Below are 21,482 nucleotides of genomic sequence, written 5' to 3' on the forward strand. Positions count from 1 at the left end.
GTGAGTGATACATTGTTGTGTTTGTCCTTTGTTCTTGAAGAGGACCATGGCATCAAGGTGATGACATGACTTGCAGTTGACTTGGATTTGAGTGAGGGAAGGCTATGCAAGGTCACCAACCTCACTTTCTTTTCTGGAGCCTTCTGGGTTCAGTGGCCTGGTATACATCAGGATGCAATGTGAGACCCTGGCCCTTTTAAGCCAAGGTCTTACCACATTCTCGCTTTGAGTGAGATATACCTATTTAATGAATAGGCTTCTTTAAGTAGTTACTCAGCGGATGGCCCCTTTAATCAAAAAGAAAAAAAAATCAAACTGGAAGGGGAAGACTAGGAAGGCACGTAGGAACCAGATTGTGAAGGGTGGTAAAAAACCAAACAGTTTATGTTTTATCCAAGAGGCAATAGGGAGCCACTGGAATTTATTGAGGAAGGCAGTGAGATGGTCAGATCTGAGCTTTAGGATTAAATAGTGAGTTCTGTTTTTAGACATGTTGAATTTGAGATTCCTACAGGACATCCAATTTGAAAAATCCAGTAAGAAATTGGTTATGTAAGACTGAATCACTTAGAAGACTGGGACTGAATGTATAGATATGTGAATAATCTGCATGGAAATGATAATTAAGCCCATGGAAGCTGATGAGGTGATCAAGAAAGAGAAGGGGCCCCAGGGCAAAACCTTAGGAAAGAGCCAAAGAAAGTTAAGAGGCAAAATATGTGTTACGATCAAGCAAAGGATACTGAAAAGAAGATAGGAAGGGAACCAGGACAAAGTAGTATGACAAAAACCCAGAGGAGAAGTGTCCAGAAGAAAAAGATGGTCAGCGGTGTCAAATGCTGCAGAGAAGTTAAGAAGGATGAAGGGGAAGGAAAAATCATTAGATAGAAAGTTTCTAGCATTTATTTTTGTTTGTTGTTCAGTCATTTAATCCTGTCTGACACTTCATGAAGCCATGGACCTTGGCACTTCGGGCCCTTCTGTCTTCTAGTGCCTCTAGAAGTCAGTCCAAGTTCATGTTTATTATTTCATGCTATTATCTGTCTGTCTCATCCTCTGCTGTCCACTTTTCCTTTTGCCTTCAATCTTTGCCAGTATCAGGATCTTTTCCAGTGAGTCCCGTCTTCTCATTATGTGGCCGAAGTATTTAAGCTGCAACTTCAGTATTTGACCTTCCAATGAATAATATCCTGAATTAATTTCTTTTAAGTATTGACTGATTTGATGTGCTTACTGTTCAAGGGACTCTCAAAATTATTCTCTAGTCCCACAGTTAAAGCATTTATAGAGGATGCTTTAAGGTTTGCAAAGCACTTTACATAAATTATCTCATTTGGTCCTCACAACCCTGTGAGGGGTTTTCCTATTATGCTTCCTTTTAAAATTTGAATTTATTTCAGTGGAATTGATATATTAGAGAACAATTTAAGCAAAGCATGGATTTTGAATTTGCTTATTTTCAGTTTCATCCTTAAAAAACAACAAGAACACAACAGAAAACTCTTACCATTTCACAGTAATTTCCAGGCTACAGCCATTCTGATGCCTTCCACAAGCAAACTTCAGGCATTTTTCAAAGTGATAGGCCATACTTATTGTCTGTCTTCATGTAGGCACAGGAGGGCTGGCCTGAGCTCCCTCCACCACGACCCAAGCAAGGCCCACCTTCTGATGTGACCTCATCCTGGAGTTGTGGTCAGAAGAGGTTCCACTCTCTCTTGTAGCTGTCACCTGCCAGCCTGCATTTGGGGCAGGTCAAGCTCCCCTAGGTAGCAGACACTGCCACTATTTATTACAATATTGTGTATTTCTTAACCATTTAGCATGTAAAAATGGTGCCACTCTTTTCATTAGGTTTCAGTCTGTTTTTATGTGTTATTGACAAAATCTCTGTGTTTTGCCCCAACCCCATCTTTCCTATAGATCCTGTGGTTTTTTATTTCATTATTCTTCATAGTTCTCTATTTTTAGGAACACATATGACACACTAATAACAATACTGACTGAGTTATTATTCTGATTTTATAGAGGAGGAAATAGACTGAGAAAGTTTGTTAACTTGCCCAGGGTCAAATAACCAGGAAGAGTCTGAGGTGGGATTTGAACTCAGATCTTCCTGATTTAGTAATTTGGAAGTCATTGGTTTAAAAATAATTCAGCAAAACTAATCAAAATATTGAAAAAAATCTGACAAAATATGTAGTGTTTCACACCTGTGGAGTACTACCTTTGCAGAGAATTGGGGGGGATGGGGGAGGTAGCATCTCTCCTCTGTACACCTGTTTTTTGCTCAGTAGAAGCAAGTGTTCTTAAAATCCTGTGCAACTTTTACCACCTCCTGAGGGTGCAAGGAAAGTTATCATTTCTATAGCCCCAACTGACCAGAAGAACTGACTCAATTCTTTCACACTACTCAGATCCAACCTGTTTGGGCCCCAGGGGGCTACCCCCATCTGACATCACATAATAACACATATAATTAACTGCTGTCTGATACTGTTTTCATGTTACACCGTGTTCTCTCTAAACCACATATTGCATTTCTGTGGCACTTGCCACCTATTATAATTAATTGAATTTGGGGTTCCCCAGTGATACAGGTTGTGTGGACATTGTTCCTTGATGGGATGGAAGTTAGAGTGACCCATGGAGATGGCGGGAGAGCTCCAACTCAAAGAAATAACAGCTGACTGTATCTGTGCTGACAGAAGGGAACCAGATAACCCCTACACTGTTGTAGGCCTTAATATTTTATTGGGAGCCCTTTGGTTCCCCAGTATAAAGAAGATAGTCTTGGTTGAGATGTCCCACTAAGTTAATGTTGGTTGGATGTGTTGTCTTCCCCCTTATTTAGGAGAGCTTAGGGTCCCTGACTGGGGGAAGGGCCCTGAGAGCAGGTATTGAAGCAAGATGGAACTGTCACCATTGTGCCAAGAACCATCCCTAGGGATGTATGGCCACCAAGAAGGGCCTTTTGGCCCCATGTATCACTCGACAGAAAGAGCTTGTTAAACTCCTACAGTTGAAGGTTGAAAAACAAATGTGGCATAGGGGATACAGTTCTGACCTCAGAATCAAGAAGAGCAGAGGTCAGGCTTAAACTTTGATACACATTCACTGTGTAACCCTGGGGAATCACTTTATCTCTGAGTGCTTTCAGGAAACTCAGTGATTCTAGGTTACAGGAGAATTGCTGATCTACATTAATAGAGGAAATTTCCTCCTCAGAGATCCAGACAAAAAAACGCTGCCCTAATCTAGGAAAATGCACAACCTTTCTACAGATGTCTAAAGGTCTGTTAGATGCTGTCATACATATGTACATGCAGTCCTGCCCACATGCTTCCTTCTCTAGAAGAGCCTAGAAAGTGCTCAGAAAATGTCAGACTCAGACAAATGACCAAATTTTGTTACCAGCATCTCACTGCTGCTCTCCCAGCCTTGTATACATGCTGTGAAGCAGGGAGATGAGGACCCCACCTCTATTGTCCAGGACTCTTTCAATTAGGGCTCAGTGAAGTCAGGGCTGACCAGCTCCACATTCGCCCAGGCTCTCAGCATCTCAGTTCACTGTTTTTCTCTCCCATTTCACACACCAAATGGTCTTCTCACTCAGTTATTCTACTTACTTTTTTAACTCCCAGGGTCACTCACTTACTCCTTTACTATTTCCACGTTCCCTTTGTCAAAGAGGAACAACTTTCAGACTCCCAAGAACCTTACACAAATGCTAGTTCTTTTCCTTTTGCCATACCTACATTACCTTCCAACCTCCAAAAATAACAACAGCTCCAAAGTTTCTAAATAAAAACCATGGAATAACTAGAAGCTGTGGGTTGTGGTATGTTCCCAACCCTCAAACTGGCAGCCTTAAGACACAGCTGTTCCTGCTTGACAACCGACTACTCTTTATTCAAGACTGGTATTGGAAGAAATTTTTATTGTTAGGATACTTTAAGCACTAGGAATAAAGACAAACACAGTCCCTAGCCTTTGGAGGCTAGTTGGAGAGATGGGATGTATACCTAAAACCTTAAACAGAAATGCCAGATGGCGCATGCCAAATTTAAGTAAATACTACAAATGACAGAGTAATCTATTGGGTATCTACTACATAAGTCCTGGCAAATTTTCCTCCTAAATAAAATTATTCACTAAGTGAGGCAGACTCTGGTTGAATGCTCCATTTGTCTCTAGTGAAGTAAAAATTCAGCTTCATCCAGTGCTCCTTTTTGCCAGGGAAAATGGGGCAGAACATTCTCATCTTTGGTCATTTAAACTTAGTCAGTGAGGAAAATGTTTATGGCTATAGGATGTGGTGGTTGTTGAGTGATCCAAAGTGTTGAGCTTCTCAGTGGAGAACCCCAAACACTGAGTTCAATCAGTGCTTGATCTGGAAGTAAAGGTGCATAAGTCCACCCTGGCAAGCTCATGTAAAGTCCCTTAAGCTCTTCTGGAACTTAACCACCAAGGTACCCTCATGATAGTCCTTGACCCAAGTGAATTCAGGACGTGCTGAGGTTGAGATTTTGGCATCCACTGATAAGAGAGTTAGGAGTCCCTGAATAAGCATTGTGCCTGTTTGGCTAATTTGTCCCAACTGTAGGTGTACCAAGTCTATTACTGGCAGATCAGTTCTACTAAACCTGATTGAAGTTTAGTAACTACAAATCTTAGATTGTGGAGAAGAGTCAAATTTGAGTTTTTACAACAGTATATCTCTCCATGGCTAGTGATATCTGGGAATGTGTGCTGTTGTTTCAGAGAAAGAACTGATGGCGTCTGAATACAGATTAAAGCATACTATTTTTCACACCTTTTTTTTGGTTCATTTTCTTCCACAAAATGACTAATATGGAAATATGTGTTACATGATTGATTGCACTTGTATAATCTGTATCACATTGTTTACTGTCTCAGGGATGGAGGAAAGAGGGAGGGAAGAAGAAAATTTGGAACTTAAAATTTTTAAAAAAATGAATATTGAAAGTTATTTTTATATGTAATCGAGGAAAAAAAACAAAATGCTATGTAAAAAATAACATCAGCTGTCCAAAACTAAACTCATTATATTTTCCCTTAAATCCTTTTCCCCTCCTCCCCTTGCCTCCAAACTTCCACTTTACTGTCAAAGGTACCACCATATTCCCGGTCATTCAGGCTCATAACCTAGGTGTCATCCTCAGCTCCTCACTCTCTCATCCCCATATTTAATCACTTGCCAAGGGCTGTCAGTTTTGCCTTTGTAACATCTCTCATATATGCCTTCTCCTCTCCTCTGACACTGCCACCGTCCTGATGCTGGCTCTTATCACCACATACTTGGACTGCAATAGCCTGGTGGTTGGTCTTTCTGCCACAAGTCTCTCCCCACTCCAGTTCATCCTTCACTCAGTTGTCCAAGTGATCTTTCTAAAGTACAGGCCTGACCATGTCCCTCCCCTACTCAATAAACTCTACTGGGTCTCTATCACCTCCAAGATCAAATATAAAGTTCTCCGTATGGCTTTCAAAGCCTTTCGTCACCTGGCCCCCTCACCTTTCCAATCTTGGATCCAGTGACAACAAGCCTTCTTGCTGCTCCTTGGAACAAGACACTTCACTGCCCTACTCTGTCTTCCCCCCTTTCTAACCCCATGCATGGAATGCTCTCTTTCATCTTTGCCTCCTGGCTTCTCTAGCTTCCTTCAACTCCCAGCCAAAATCCTATTTTCTATAGGAAGCCTTTTACAATCCCTCCTAATTTTAGTACCTGTTCTTTGCTGATTACTTCCAGTTTATCTTGTAAACAACTAATTTGTACATAGTTATTTGCATATTCTCTTCCCTATTAGATTGTGAACTCCTTGAGAGCAAAAATCACCTTTTGCTTCTTTTTTGCATCCTAGTACTTAGCACAGTGCCAGGCAATACCAAACTCTTTCTCTTTCTACCCCCATGATGATCCTCTTCTATCATGCCACTGCCTTCTAAAAAGTTACGTCTTAGACCACTGTCAGGAACAGCCCTAAGTTTTCTCTTAACTTTTACATTTGAGTTCAGTGTCTCCTTCGGAGAATATCCCAGGTTACCAGTAGTAAATGACTTGCGGAGCTTCTCCGAACTGATTGCCTCTCACGGTTCTGCTTGCTAGGCCAGAGTAGTCCTACACCATTCTGTCTGCATAGTGCCACACTTCACAAGTAAAGATGACCTGCCATCAATAGGATATACACTGTGTATATGAGTTATGTCTCTAGCAGGACAGTGGAGATAAGTTTCCCAGAGCCATCTATACTCTCTCCTGGTTCCCCTTACAAAAGTACACATTCATAGGATGTCTGGATAGGATTAGGAGTAGAATGTGAATGGAATGGAGTAAAGCTAACTGGCCTATAAAACTGTATACCTGTCAGCTATAGACAATAGCAGATTAAATTCTAGGACCTCAGGTAGAACTTAGAAAAGTATCTCTCAGTACTAGCACCCCAGAAATCTCTTGTGTCCCTGGGGTGAGGGGCTTTTTGTGCCAGTAGTCTCATTGCAATGGCCCTGCATGGTCCTTTCTCCCAGAATCTGGCCATAAAGAGAGAAACCTCCTGAAAGGAAGACATTCAGGAGATTGTCTGGGAATGCCAACACAAGGGGTTTTGAATCTTTTTTTTTTTTAATAATTTACAGATTTTCCTGTTCTTAGTTGGCATGTGTTTCATCCTGGCAGTTGGGCATGGAATTTGGCAGACCCAGAAAGGTTATTACTTCCAGATCTATCTGCCTTGGGAAGAGGGAATCGATTCCGTAGGTGTTGCCACCTTCCTCACATTCTGGTCATACATCATCATTCTCAACACTGTGGTGCCAATTTCCCTCTATGTCAGGTATGTGTGCCTCCCTACTTCCTGTTTACTCTGGGGGAAGGAAAAGGTTAGACTGTAGTAAAACAACTACCCTCACTCTTCCTACTTTGGGAAAAACACTACAGAACTGGCATTTATTGCTCAGTGAATGCTCAAGGCTTCTGCTTTGGCTCTCAGAAATTGAGTACCCACAAGAGCTTTATCTTCTCAGTAGAGAAGGGATATGTACCTCAATTTTTCCTGAATAATTATCCAGAAAAATGTCTGCATTTTTCAATAGAAATTCCCTCCCCAGAGGATAAGAATGCCCCATCCTCACCTGACATTCCTAGCTAAAGGCAAGGAATTTTCAGGTTTCTTTCTCATGATGCCTCATTTCTACCCAATAAATATTTATTGACTATTAATTAACTACCCATTATTTTCTGTATTAGAAAGAGGGGGAAAAAATGTAACAGTGAGGACACACATTCAGGAAGGTAGACTGGCCTCAGACTTTGGAGAGCAGCCCAGGACAGATCTGACTGAAGATCACTGTGCCCCTGTTGTTCTGATTTCCACTATAGCCTTCCAGAAATTTCATAGTTCCTCACATCAATACCAGTTTCTTAAGGTCTTGGTATTTTAAGAAGGAGCTGACAGCCAAGAAGTTGTATTTCCATATATATTATACTTACTACCCTGGGGCAGTTAGGTGGTGCAGTGGATAGAGCACCAGTTCAGGAGTCAGGAGTATTTGAGTTCAAATGTCACCTCAGACACTTGACACTCACTAACTGTGTGACCTTGGGCAAGTCACTTAACCCCAATTGCCCCATCCTGGGTCATCTCCAGTCATCCTGATGAATATGTGGTCACTGGATTCAGATGGCTCTGGAGGAGAAGTGAGGCTGGTGACCTGCATAGCCCTCCCTCTCTCACAACAAAGTCAAGTGCAAGTCATGTCGTCATTTCTCAAATGGCACGGTCTTGTTCAGCAACAGAGGACGAACACACACACACACACACACACACACACACACACAATCTAAACTCTGGATTACTTCAGTAATTACTTTATGTCATTCCCCTGATCCATGGGGCGTCCATGGGTTCCCTGTTGATTAGGACAAAGTCTAAACTCTTTAGCTTGCTATCCAAAGACTTCCCAGTAACTGGCCTACTTTTCCAACTTCCACACTCCAGCATTTACCTCTTCGATGTGCCTAGTCAGGGGCTGATTCCCAATTGTATTCTGCAGATACCATGCTCAGTCCCAGTTCTGTACTGTAACTCATGCTGATTTTCTTACTTGGCTTATCCTTCCTCTCCCTTTAACTCAACTTCCTCTTTGCCAGTCTAGATCTTATTCACATTCTTCAAGGTTCTGCTTAGGCCCCCTTCTCCAGGAAACTTTGTAAGCAATAGGAGTCCATTAAATGCTTTTGAGCTGGAGAGTGACATGATTAGTACTGTGCATAAGGAATATTAGTCTGGGAGCAGTATAACAACAGACAAGAGAAGGAAGAAACTGTGGGCCATGAGACAAGTTAAGAGGCTACTACAGTACAGTTATCCCTTACACATCATAGTTTTGATGTATCTCAGGTCGGCATAAGAAATTAAATGGGAACTTTTGGGAAGTTTGTGGAAGCCACAAACAATCTGCAAAGGCCAGCAGATGACACCAAAAAGGTTTAGGAACTCAGAAATGCATAAAATATATATTGGTATTATAAACACCTCATAAAACACTTCTGTGGTACAAAGAGAGGACCAAAAACTTTGATGTGGATTTTCCAAATTGCAGTGGCACCATGCAGGGTAAAAGGGATAAGTGTAGTCAGTAAGTCTGTATGGCAAGAAGAGCCCATCTAGGGTGGTAGCAATTGGGAATACAAAGAAAAGGCTGAATGGGAGAAATGTCCTCCCCCAAGAGCATCCATTCTATAGCATCCCTGGAAGGTTATCATTTAGTGACTTCAGCCACCCACAAGGATAGTCATACCTTAGATATCTGTATCACCTATAATTGTGCCTTCTGTAATCCTGAACTTTAAATTCTTCTTGCTGATCATAATGCCCTATCTTTCTATCTCTCCCTCTACTTCACTAAGTCTTTCCATGTCTCATTACTCTTTCCCACTCTCCTAGTTCATCAGACCATCTCTGACCCCACTTTCCTTACAGTTTTGGCTCTATTGTTTACTTATTTAATGATAGAGTGTCTTCTGTTTTTGAATCTCTTGTTTTCTTGCCCTGCACCTCCATTCCCATCCTGTCACAGTCCTCAACTCTGAGTCACCCCCATCATCCAACTTCTCCATTGACTTCCTCCAGTGGAAGAAATCTTACAAGCATGTTTACCACCACAAACGCATGGTTTCTAATGTCAGTTTTGCCTTCATAACTGACCTTATCCTATCTCCTTAAGCCCCCAATTACGTCCATCTCCTGCCCTTCTTCTCTTGCAGAAGATCTTGCTTCTGACTTTTCTGAGAAAATAGAAGCTCTCTATTGAGAATTCCCAAATCTCCCTTATTCCACAGTTCAAAACCCCTCTTCCTTGTTACTTAGCCTCTCTTCCTTTGCTTCTGTTTCTGAGAAAGTAGTTGCCCCTCTTCTTTCCAAAGTCAGCCTTTGTATTTGTCTTTGACTGTTCTCATTTCCCCTCAATTTATGGAGGAGTTTTTCTACACTTCTCATCTTTAACTTCTCCCTATCTACTAGCTCCTTTCATTTGATCTACCTTCCCCTCAAGATATATCTCTTCTCATCTATTCATGCTGCTTCCATTTCTTCATCACTCTACTGAAACTCCTCCCTCAAAGATTACAAATCTTTTAATTGTTTGACCCAGTGTTCTTACTCTAGATCTCATCCTTTACCTCTCTTCAGCTTTCTGATATTATTGATTACACCCTCCTTCTGAATATTATTTTCTACTTGGTATAAAGCCAGTGCAATACCCATAGCAGCCGCTGTGAATATGCATGCATATTCCAGGGTAGACGCGCAAAATATAAATAACTCTCCTCCTCAGAGACAGAAGCCAAGATATTTATTCAGATACCAGAGAGCCAAATCCACCATAGTAACAAAGAAGTTCATAAACACCACCAATCCAGGGAGCACCACCATCCCCAACCCTTCCCTCAGTTAGGTCTCCCCAGAAACAAGCTCCCCTGGGCAGAATTCCTCCCTCTCTCACTAGCTCCTCTGCCTCGAACTCTCCCAACTCTGCCTTACTCTCACTTCCTGCTCCACCCATTCAGCAAGTTCCTCCCACCATCTACTCAGGCTGTGGGCTGGGTCAAAGTTCAAAGCAGGTCACATGGGCCTGTTAAAGGGCAGGGAATAGATTTTGGGATTAGGAAGATCTAGATTTGAATCCAACTAAAGAAATTTACCAGGAGCTAGTTACAACCTTTCTGAGCCTCAGTTTCCTCAGCTATAAGGTTAAGATAGTAATGGAACATATCACACAAGAATGTTGTGGGGATCAAATGAGATAATTTACATAAAATGTTTTATAAATGTCAAAACAATACCAACAATCACTATTTCATGATACTCTTTTCACCTCTCAGGTTGCTCCTTATCAGTATCTTTTATTTATCATCCTCTTTCTTCATCACCACTTTTGCATGCTTGTCCAATAAGACTTTATCCTAGTGAACTCATTAGCTCCCATAGTTTCAGCTGTCATCAGTGTGCAAATGACTCCCAGACTGATACATCCAGTCTTAACTTCTCTCCTGAACTTCAGTCCTCTGTTGTCATTTACCTGCTGGGCATATGTACCTGGACGTTGCATCAACATCTCAAACTCAGCATGTACAAAACAAAACTCATTATCTCAGCCCTCCTCCAGACTTCTTCATTTCTGTTGAGAGCACAACCTTTCTCCCTGGGTTAGGAACCTGGGGTCCTACCCTTGCAGTTTCCCTTTATCCTTCTCCTTCACTGTCATATCCATTATTTTTTTATTTTATTTCTAAAACATCTCTTGTGTCTGTCCCCTTTTCTTTATTTACAGGATCACCACTCTGAATGGAGCCTTTCTCACTTCTCCCCTGGACTAGTGTAGTCACCTTCAGCCTTCCACATCTCTAATCCATCCTCTATAGAACAATCAGAATCATCTTCCTAAGGTACAGATCTGGCAGTGCTCAAAATCCTTATAGAGACGGTTTTCTATTGCCTCTAGGATAAAATGCAAATTCTCTAACCAGGCATTTAACCCTAGCTTCCTCATCTGGCTTTAGTTCATATTACTCCTTCATATGTGCCTCCTGCCAACTAAACTGGTCTTGTAGGCATCCCATATCCCACCCTCTTGCTAAATCCATGCAATTTATTCCTACCAATCCTCTCCCAATCCCTGTTGCTGTCATCTGCCAGTCAATCTCCAAAGTACTTTACTTCTTCAAAGACTTTTAGCACCTGGCTGACAGTCTTGTTTTTGTGTGTGTGGTGTTGTTGATGTTGTTTTTGTTTTGTTTTGTTTACCACATACCCTGTCATCATCCTCAGGGACTTCAGTATTCATATTGAGGCCCCCTCTAACACCCTGACTACAAAGTTCCCCAGATTCCTCAGTTCTGAAGACCTCCTTCCCTACACCACATTAAACCAAACCCTGGCCTTGTTATGCATACTACCTCACCATGTTAATGGGATTATACTACCTGTAAGATGCTGGACTTTGAAATCTGTTTTCTAGTCTCAGATCTCCTGACTCTGTCCTGAGGAGAGTAACCGGTTTTCTTCTGTCCCAAACAGGAGAAAGAAGTAATCGGGAGATTTAGAGCAGATGAAGTTTAGGGGCTTAGAGACAATAGAAGCATGTGACTGGCTGAAAATGAGCAAGAGAAGGCACTGTCAGAGATGTAAGCAGGGTCAAAACCAAAAGTTCACAATTATCTGAAAAGGGAGTTGTTGAGAGTTGCCTTTAGGACTTCAGCTTGCAAAGAGTACAGAAGCAACAAACAGATATGGAGTCCAAGGAGAAAAGAAATATACTGGTAATTTGTTGCCTTCAGGACTATACAGATGTATGCAAATTTTCAACACAGCCATGCTTCAGTCGCACCCATTTGTGCAGACTCCTATCTGTTTAGGAGCAACTCACGCCATCATTGCTTCCATTAACCTCTGTGGCAGCTGTGGATAAGCAAGCTCAAACATACCACTATCTGCAGAATTTACCAGGCAACACACAAAAGCAATATGGAATCCCCAACCCTACTTGTTCTCCCAGTCCATGTCTCCTACCTTTGCGTCATTACCCAACAATGACTCTGTGTTCTGACACTAATTATTCATTTGTCTTCATCCTACAATCCCTTTGTCCTCTGACCCACTAATACTTTAGCCTAGAAAGCCCCATTTGATTCCTCTACCCTGATCTTAGATTCCTGATAATCACTGGAAAAAGTCACAAAACTGAGCTGATTTCATTTTACTCTATAAATTTATACTGCATAACTCCAAGTAGTCCCTCACTACTCTTTAATGGTCTTTTCTCTTAATGATTTTATATATCAGTAGCTATTCCAAAAGATTTCTCCTCTCAATTTCCTGGTGGTTTCCTTATCCCCACCCCCCAGTCCAGCTACACTTAGAACATTTGATTTAGTTTCCTATTCCTCTTATAACAGTGATTTATAACCAGTAATTTAAAAAACTTGGTTTTTAAAAAACAATATTCTGATAACTATTTCAATATAATTCATTCCCTTTATAATCCTACGTATTTTATTTTATGCATTTAGAAACATTATTTTGAAAAGGGGTCCAGAGACTTCAGCAAACTGCCCAAAGGGTCCAGGACACAAAAAAAGTGAATGACTCCTGACTCTGAAGATTAAAGTCATCTGGCAGAAACTTCCCCAGCAAGCCTTCTTAGTCTTCAAAATTTCTCAGCATCATAACAGATAATTTCCTCCTTTTCTCATGGTGCTGAGGAAGACATTTCTGTTTCTAAGTCTTTATTCTTGTATCCATCCCCACCTGCCTCCTCTAGGACCTTGCTCCAGCAGTTATCCCTTCTCATGCATCTTCATCTCCCCTTGACTGACACCTTCCTATCTGAATACAACACGGTCAAGTCTTCCCCAATCCTAAAATCCTTCCTTTGACCATTCTCTCCTTTCCAACTACTATTTCATCTCTTTCCTTTCTTTTACTACCAAACATCTTATATACGTTGTCTATAATTGGTCCTCCATTTCTTCACCACCTATTTTCTCCTCAGCCTCTTATAACATGCCTTCTGTTCCTATCACTCTACTTTAATTGCTCTCTTTTGTGTCTCTGCTAAAGCCATTTTCCATATTTAATGGCCTTTTTCAGTCCTTGTGTTCCTTGACCTGTTTGTAGCAATTGATCCTACTGTCCACTCTTCCTTTGAATACTGTCCCTTTCCTTATGTAATGTCTGTAACGTCACTCTTAAGACAAATAGGGTGGAATCTCAACTCAGGTGTCACAGGTACCATACCATACTGTACATAGTGCTAGACTTGGTATGAATTAGAAAGGTGTGGATTAAAATCTTGTCTCTGACCCATATTAGCTAACACAAACTCTCCAGGCCTCAGTTTCCTTATCTCTAAAATGAGGTTAATAATACCTGTAATACCTACCTCATAATGCTGTTGTGACTTTCAAATGGAAATGTATGAAAATGACCTGTGAAAACTTTAAAATGTACTACAGATGTCAGTAATTATTATTTCTAGTCAGGGTTGCACCTGGTCTTCTTTCTACTCTGGAATGGAAACTCAACAGCCACAGTATTTGAAATGTCTCAGGAAGAGAAGGAAGAAGAAGTACAGATACACCATCAGTGTTCTGCTCCTGATCCAGTTCTGGTTCACACTTCCATTCCCTTTCCCTTGCCTACTCTCCTATGCCTATTCCACAGCTGTTTTCTCTTTAGGTCAGCACATTAATGGAGTTCACAGCAGTCATGTAAAATGAAATATTCCCTAAATCACCTATCCAGCTATAGCAGCATCCTTCTCTACATGTTTCTTAGGTCAGCTCTTATTTCCACTGCTAAACCAAGTCTGCTCGCAGAGTTAGGAGTCTGATATTCACTGGAAATAGTAACTCCCCTTCCTTCTTAAATACCCTCGTTAACTAGCCCTTATACATGGCAGGAGAACATCATAATTATTCACATCACAATTCGCCTGCCTCCTGCAGCGCTCTTGTGTCTCTAGTTACAATACTAAACACCATATTCTCAAGTCTTATTGTGTCTCAAAATGTCTGTAGCATCTGTCCCCTTGTTTCTGTTCCCTGCAGTTCTTCCTGTCTTTCTTCTCCTTGTTCGGTGCCATCCTTCATACCATGCCAAATTATTCTTCCTCATGAAGAGATTTGATTATGTCACTTTTCTCAGTACTCTCAGGAGCTTCCTAATGCCTACCAAGTAAAATTCATATTTCTTTGCCTGGCATTCAGGGTCATCCCAAAGCTATCTCTACCTTATGCTTTATGTCATATTACTCTAATGTATACCATGTTCCAGACAAACCAGACTACTCTCTATCACCCACACATATCTCATTTTCATGTTTCTGGCCTTTACTCAGTTATTCTCTGCTCCAGAAATACTCTTCCTCTCCAACATCCTTTAAAATCCAATTATATATCACCTCTTCCAGGAAACCTTCCCCAATACCTGCCCTTCTGTCAGTAATACTTCTCGCTTCCTTACGTCTAACACAGCATTTTGTTTACTCACCTTCTGTATTTTTCGCATAATGTTTGGTGTTGTGGTTATTGGTGGATGTGTCATATTCCCCTCCAAGGTTGTGAATCCTACAGGGGGCAATGGTTATATCTTATCTATACTTTGTCCTTCCCCTAATGCCTTAACACAGTGCTTGGTACGTAGTAGGAACTTAATAAAGATTTGTTGAAATGGGCAAGGATGTGGGAGGTGGTAGAGACTGACAGATCATAATAATGTTGTAGGGTTTGACAGTATAGTCTTGAGTAAGAGCAGAGGAAGCTAGTAGATGAAGAACTGCAGGAGGCAGGTGAAGTGTGTTGTGAATTGCTTTGTAGAGGGAGGCAGTTAGAAGATAGACTGACAGTTTTTGCTTCTCTCTTTTGATAACCTCATCAATTCCCATGGATTTAACTAACATTTCTATGAACAATTCCAGATCTTTGTATCAAGCCCCTGCATCTCCCTTGAGCTTCAGTTTCATACTACCATTTACCTACTGGACATTTCAGCTTCATTGTGTCAAAAACCAAACTCATTGCCTTTCTCCCCAAACCCTCCCCTCTTCCAGATTTCTGTTTCTGTCAGTAATACAATCATCCTTCTTGTCTCCCTGGTTCATATCCTCATCATTATCCTCAACTTCTAAAACTTTCTCATCCTAGGTATCAAACCAGTTGCTAAATCCTGTTGCTTTGCCCCCAAAACATCTCTTATATCTGACCTTTCTCTTTCCTCATCCATATACCACTTTAATTCAGACTTTCATCTCCTCTCACCTAGAGGACTATTGCAACAGCCTCCTAATTGGTCTCCCTGACTCAGGTCCTTCACCAGTCTAGTCCATCCTACACACTGCTGCCAAAGTAACTTTCTAGAAGTGACTATGTGACCCATCCCCACTCAGTCAACTCCCATGCCTTCCTGTAGTCTCTACAATAAAAAAGGAACTTCTCTGTTTAGCTTTTAATATCTTTCACAGCCTTGTTTCAACCTGAATTTCTACCTTCACTGGATTTTACTCCATCTCCCATACTCTGCCATACAACCAAACTAGCCTCTCTGTTTCTCATATACAGCACTACATCTTTCATTTCTGTATCTTTGCTTTGACTATCCTGTAGACCTGGAATGTCTACAGAGTCCCTCTATTCTTTAAGATTCAATTCAAGTACCATTTTTTGTGTGAATCCTTTCCTCATCCCCCTAATTACTACTGCCCTCTTGCAAAACTATCATATATTTCATGTTTGTATATTTATGCTTATTCATTTTATATTTATGCTATACATATTTACATATGTACTTGTCCTCCCCACTAGAATGTTAGCTCCTTGATAGAATGGATTATTTCATTCTTTCTGCAGTGCATTCTTCTTGCAAGAATCTCTTCTTAACTTTGAAATTCTAGAATTTCTACTTTCCAAGTGAACTAACTTTAGGTTTCCTCTTTTGCAGTATCCTCTGTAGCCTATTAGGTTGTACTCTGCCCTCTCCAAAATACTTCCTTTTTAGTTTTCAACATTCATTTCCACAAGATTTTGAGTTCCAAATTTTCTCCCCATCTCTCCCATCCCCCACCCCAAGACACTATACATTCTGATTACCCCTTCCCCTAATCTGCCCTCCCTTCTATCACACCCCTCCCTTCTCTTATCCCCATCTCCTCTGTTTTCTCATAGGGCAGGATAGATTTCTATACCCCATTACCTGTATTTATTATTTCTCAGTTGCATGTAAAAACAATTTTTAACATTTATTTTTAAAACTTTGAGTTCCAGCTTCTCTCTCTTCCTCATCCCCACCCATCCCCACTGAGAAGGCAACCAATTCAGTGTAGGTTATATATGTGTAGTTATGCAAAAGACTTCCGTAAAAGTCATGTTGTGAAAGACTAATTATATTTCCCTTCATCCTATCCTGTCCCCCATTTATTCCATTCTCTCTTTAGACCTTGTCCCTCCCCAAAATGTGTATTTCTAATTACCCCCTCCTCTCATTTGCCCTCCCTTCTGTCATCCTCCCCGCATCCCACTTATCCCCTTCTCCCCTATTTTCCTGTAGTGTAAGATTTTCAAACCAAATTGAGTGTGCATGTTATTCCCTCCTTAAGCCAAATGTGATGAGAGAAATCTTCACTTTTTCCCTCTCACCTCCCCCCTTTTCCCCTCCATTGAAAAAGCTTTTTCTTGCCTGTTTTATGAGAGATAATTTGCCCCATTCCATTTTTCCCTTTCTCCTCTCAATATATTCCTATCTCATCCTTTAATTTTATTTTTTATATATCATATCTTCCTATTCAACTCACCCTGTGCCCTCTGTCTATATGGATATAATCCCTCCAACTACCCAAATACTGAAAAAAGTCTCAAGAGTTATAAATATGATCTTTCCATGTAGGAATATAAACAGTTCAGCTTTAGTAAGTCCCTTATGATTTCTCTTTCCTGTTTACCTTTTCATGTTTCTCTTGATTCTTATGTTTGAAAGTCAGATTTTCTATTCAGCTCTGATCTTTTCATCAAGAATGTTTGAAAGTCCGCTATTTTATTGAGTGACCATTTTTTCCCTGAAGTATTATACTCAGTTTTGTTGGGTAAGTGATTCTTGGTTTTAATCCTAGCTCCTTTGACTTCTAGAATATCATATTCCAAACCCTATGATCCCTTAATGTAGAAACTGCTAGATTTTGTGTTATCCTGATTGTATTTCCACGATACTTGAATTGTTTTTTTCTAGCTGCTTGACCTGGGAACTCTGGAATTTGGCTACAATATTCCTAGGAGTTTTTCTTTTCAGTTCTCTTTCAGGAGGTAATCGATGGATTCTTTCAATATTTATTTTGCCCTCTGGTTCTAGAATATCAGGGCAGTTTTCCTTGATAATTTCATGAAAGATGATGTCTAAGCTCTTTTTTTATCATGGCTTTCAGGTAGTCCCATAATTTTTAAATTGTCTCTCCTGGATCTATTTTCCAGGTCAGTTGTTTTTCCAATGAGATATTTCACATTTTCTGCTATTTTTTCATTCCTTTGGTTTTGTTTTATAATTTCTTGATTTTTTTCATGAAGTCTTTAGCTTCCATCTGCTCCATTCTAATCTTTAAAGAATTATTTTCTTCAGTGAGCTTTTGGATCTCCTTTTCCATCTGGCCAATTCTGCTTTTTAGGGCATTCTTCTCCTCATTGGCTTTTTGCATCTCTTTTGCCTTTTAGGTTAGTCTATTTTTTAAAGAGTCATTTTCGTGAGCATTTTTTTGGGTCTCCTTTGGCAAGCAGTTAACTTGTTTTTCATGATTTTCTTGTATCCCTCTCATTTCTCTTCCCAGTTTTTTCTCTGCATCTCTTACTTGATTTTCAAAATCCTTTTTGAGCTCCTCCATGGCCTGAGACCAATTCATATTTTTCTTGGAAGCTTTAGATGGAGGAGCTTTGACTTCACTGTCTTCTTCTGTTTGCATGCTTTGGTCTTCCTTGTCACCAAAGTAAGATTCTATAGTCTGACTCTTCCTCCAGTTTCTGCTCGTTTCTCCAGCCATTTATTTGATTTTTGAGCTTGTTGTCAAGGTAGCTCCTTGCTTCCAGTGGGGGTGGGGGTGTACTGTCAGCTGTTCAACCCCCCCATAATCTGTATGCTTAGAGCTCCAGAAACAGTGTCTGCAGCTGCCCCTGCTGCCACTGTAGCTGCCATGGGTTCCTCTGCCCCGTCCCCACTCTGCCACCCTGTGGCTGGGGCCAGATCACTCCATTCTCCTGCACTGGTCCTTTTCCCATTTACCTTCCAATTTATCCTTAGCATTTTGAGGTTATGAAGTCTGGAAATCACCACAGGTGTGAGAGATTCAGTCTTCCCAAGGCCTGCTCAGGTCCCCTCTGTGCACTCATGGCCCACATTGGAGTGCTCTTTGCTCCCAGCGTGCCACAATAGACACTTCCCAGCAACCTTCAAGGCTGTCTTGGGCTGGAGATTTGCTGCAGCTCTAGAATTTGTTTAGAGCCATTTTTTACAGGTATTTCACTGGATTTGGGGGGAGCACTCTAGAAAGTTCATGCTGTTACTCTGCAGGGCTCCACCCTGCCTCCAAAATACTTCTGAGCAAATTCTTCTGTGGTTTCCTGAGATATTATTAGCAATTTTCTTTATTAGTAATGAGTATTTTCTCTTTATTAGTAATTTTCTGAATTTTCAGTAATCCTCATATTGCCTCATTCTGATCTGTCCTGTGGCTATGTTGCTTTGTTTTGTAGTGATTCTCATGGTGTAGTAAGGTGCAGGGGATGTTCTGGATTTGGAGTTAGGAAAACCAGATTCAAATCCTGACTCTTCCACTTAACTGCTTTACATGGTAACCTTAAGCAAAAATTTAACCTCTTTGGGCCTCAGTTCCCTCACCTATAAAACAAGAAGGTTGGACAATATGTAACTTACCTTTCAGTTTTAAAACTATGATCTTTCCCTTTTCCCACTTTTGTACAATTTTGTTCCATTTATTTCTTGCCTCTCTGATTTTTTTTCCTCTTACTCTTCAGAGAGTCTACTCCTTCATTGATATTTTCTATCATCTGTTTTGCCTTGCCAGTTATCATGTTCTTTTTAAATTCTTCCTTGAGCATATTCTAAACCATTCTGGGGATTCTTGAGTACGTATGTCCATTCTCTCTTCTAGAGCTATAGTTGTCATAGTTGCCATGTTCTGTCCTTCTAGAAATATTTTTCTTAATTTAACTCTGTAGTATTTATTTATTCATTGCTTTGGAATCCCATTTTTTAAATTCATTTTTTCCATTTTTCTGTTGGATTTCCTATGAGATTTTGTGCTGTGAGGATTTTTTTTTCTTTCCCCATCTTTTCGTGGTTGTCATTATTTTTATCCTAAGATGATATGTCTTTGTTTTGAGGTGGTACAGGAAAGCTGGGCCTAGCCACAACTGCTTTCTCTGCCAGCTTGCTAAAATTCCCCTCCCTCTCTGTTGTTCTCTACTCATTTCAACATTTTGCTTTTTGCTGATTCCAATGATGTTTAGTTCTCCTATACTGTTTTCTCTTTTCTCCATTAAACATTAAATTCAAGGAAAAAAATATTGTGGAGCAGAAAAGACTGAGTTCTCAAAAGGTTCTGCCACTGAACTGTGAAATTCTGTAATGTCCTACCAAACTGGAAAGACTTCATGTATAAGCCTAATGATAGATTTTGTAGTCTAAGGATCAGCCTAGCTAGATTTAGAGAGTCTTGTCACCAAATTAGTTGGGGATAAATTTTTCAGCCACAGCAATTCTTGCAAGTCATAGATAATTTGCAGTCTAGATCAGTAGAGGGAACACAAACACACCCCAGTGAAATCACAGATTCTTGAAGTATTAAAGTAAGTTTGTTCATAATTTTTTTCTCAAAATCTTTTTGAGTGAGTTAAAATTTTATATTTTTCAGTGTTTATTTCTCCATGCAAGCTTCTCACTCAGCATTCTTTGGCAATCTCGGTATTGCAAATTGTTGGAGTTTTTCCTTTGTGTCTCTTATATTTAATTACATAGATTTTTCTCATTGTTTCTCAGATTAATTTTATTTTTCATGTTTCTAGAGGTTTTGTTAGATTTAGGTATTTCTCTAAATTTTTGTTGAGCAGGTTTAGAAGATTTCCCTCCCTTACATCTGCTTACTCTGTTGTCTTCTAAGGAGCCCTGGAGCAGGACTTTCCATCTCACACTAACCAGAGTTTTCTCTTCCTTTCTCCTCAGTGTAGAGATAATACGATTGGGCAACAGCTTCTACATCAACTGGGATCGAAAGATGTTTTGCATCCCAAATAACACACCAGCCCAGGCCCGTACCACAACTCTGAATGAGGAACTAGGCCAGATCCAATATGTATTCTCTGACAAGACGGGGACACTGACTCAGAATATCATGATTTTCAACAAGTGCTCCATTAACGGGCGGTCATACGGTATACACATCTTACTTTCTATCAGAATCCTTTTGTTACCAAGCTATAATCTGGTATGATATTAATACTCTTCGTAAATCATCCTACCCTAAAATCAATAAACTTAAATGTTTGTATGTGCTCCAAATCAGCTCTAGCTCTACCTTTTATCCTTTTCACATGGCAAAGAAAATACATCACTACAGCCACTCTTCTCTGAGTTCTTCCATGGGCTAAGTCCTGGGGAAAGTCAATAAAAGGGAATAGCAGGGGGAGGCAGAAAGATGTTCAGTGACTCTGAGATTCATTGCCTGATTTTATAAACTGTGGCAGTTGTGATTATTCCATATTCCCAAAGCTAAAGTATATGTGTGTTGTATGGCTCCTGCCTAGGAATATTTAGTACCATGACCTTTTTAGTAGGAAGGGGAAGACTTTATATTTTAAAAAAGGACAAAAGAATAGCCACAAATTAGAGCATTTCAATACTTTCTTGTATTCCTACTGATTGCCTCTCATGGATCATTTTTGGTCAAGATATTTTCATATTTTGAGAGAGATAAGTACTTTAGTTAATGTTACAGATAGAATCAGAGGTTGAATAATAATATTTGCATTACCTAACTCTCAAGATTTTTAGGAAGATTAATAAAATAATATATATAAAATGCTTTGCAAACTTTAAGGCACTGTGTAAATGGTGGGTCCATGGAGTATTACTTAAATGAACATGTGACCCACCTCCCATACCAAGAATGTCTAGACTGTCACCTAATTAATCACAGATCTTTGTTGTTTGTCCTTTTTACTCAAAAAGGACTGATGACATCACAGTGTTGGGTTCAAGGTAGAATGTGTTCAACTGTGTCTGATCAGTTCGTTACAAGCTTGGAAGGCTCTACCATAGGTTGGGCACAAATAGTCTCATTGAGGGATTTGGGATGGAAATGTTTCTACGTTTGCACATCTCACAATTCTGCTTTGGTTTGAATATATG

General features: G+C 40.2%; 1 protein-coding gene across 19 annotated transcripts in view; it reads left to right on the forward strand.

Annotated features, from left to right (window-relative positions):
• Window positions 1-21,482, forward strand: part of LOC140502759 (phospholipid-transporting ATPase FetA-like) — a 161,278-nt gene that overhangs the window by 101,805 nt on the left and 37,991 nt on the right. For all 19 annotated transcript variants that reach the window (XM_072606788.1, XM_072606812.1, XM_072606822.1 and 16 more), the window contains 2 exons: window positions 6,661-6,857; window positions 20,298-20,506. In XM_072606788.1, the coding sequence (XP_072462889.1) occupies window positions 6,661-6,857; window positions 20,298-20,506 (406 nt within the window). The remainder of the gene's footprint in view (window positions 1-6,660; window positions 6,858-20,297; window positions 20,507-21,482) is intronic.

Source organism: Notamacropus eugenii, chromosome 1, assembly GCF_028372415.1.
Source record: "Notamacropus eugenii isolate mMacEug1 chromosome 1, mMacEug1.pri_v2, whole genome shotgun sequence".
Classification (NCBI taxonomy): Eukaryota; Metazoa; Chordata; class Mammalia; order Diprotodontia; family Macropodidae; genus Notamacropus; species Notamacropus eugenii.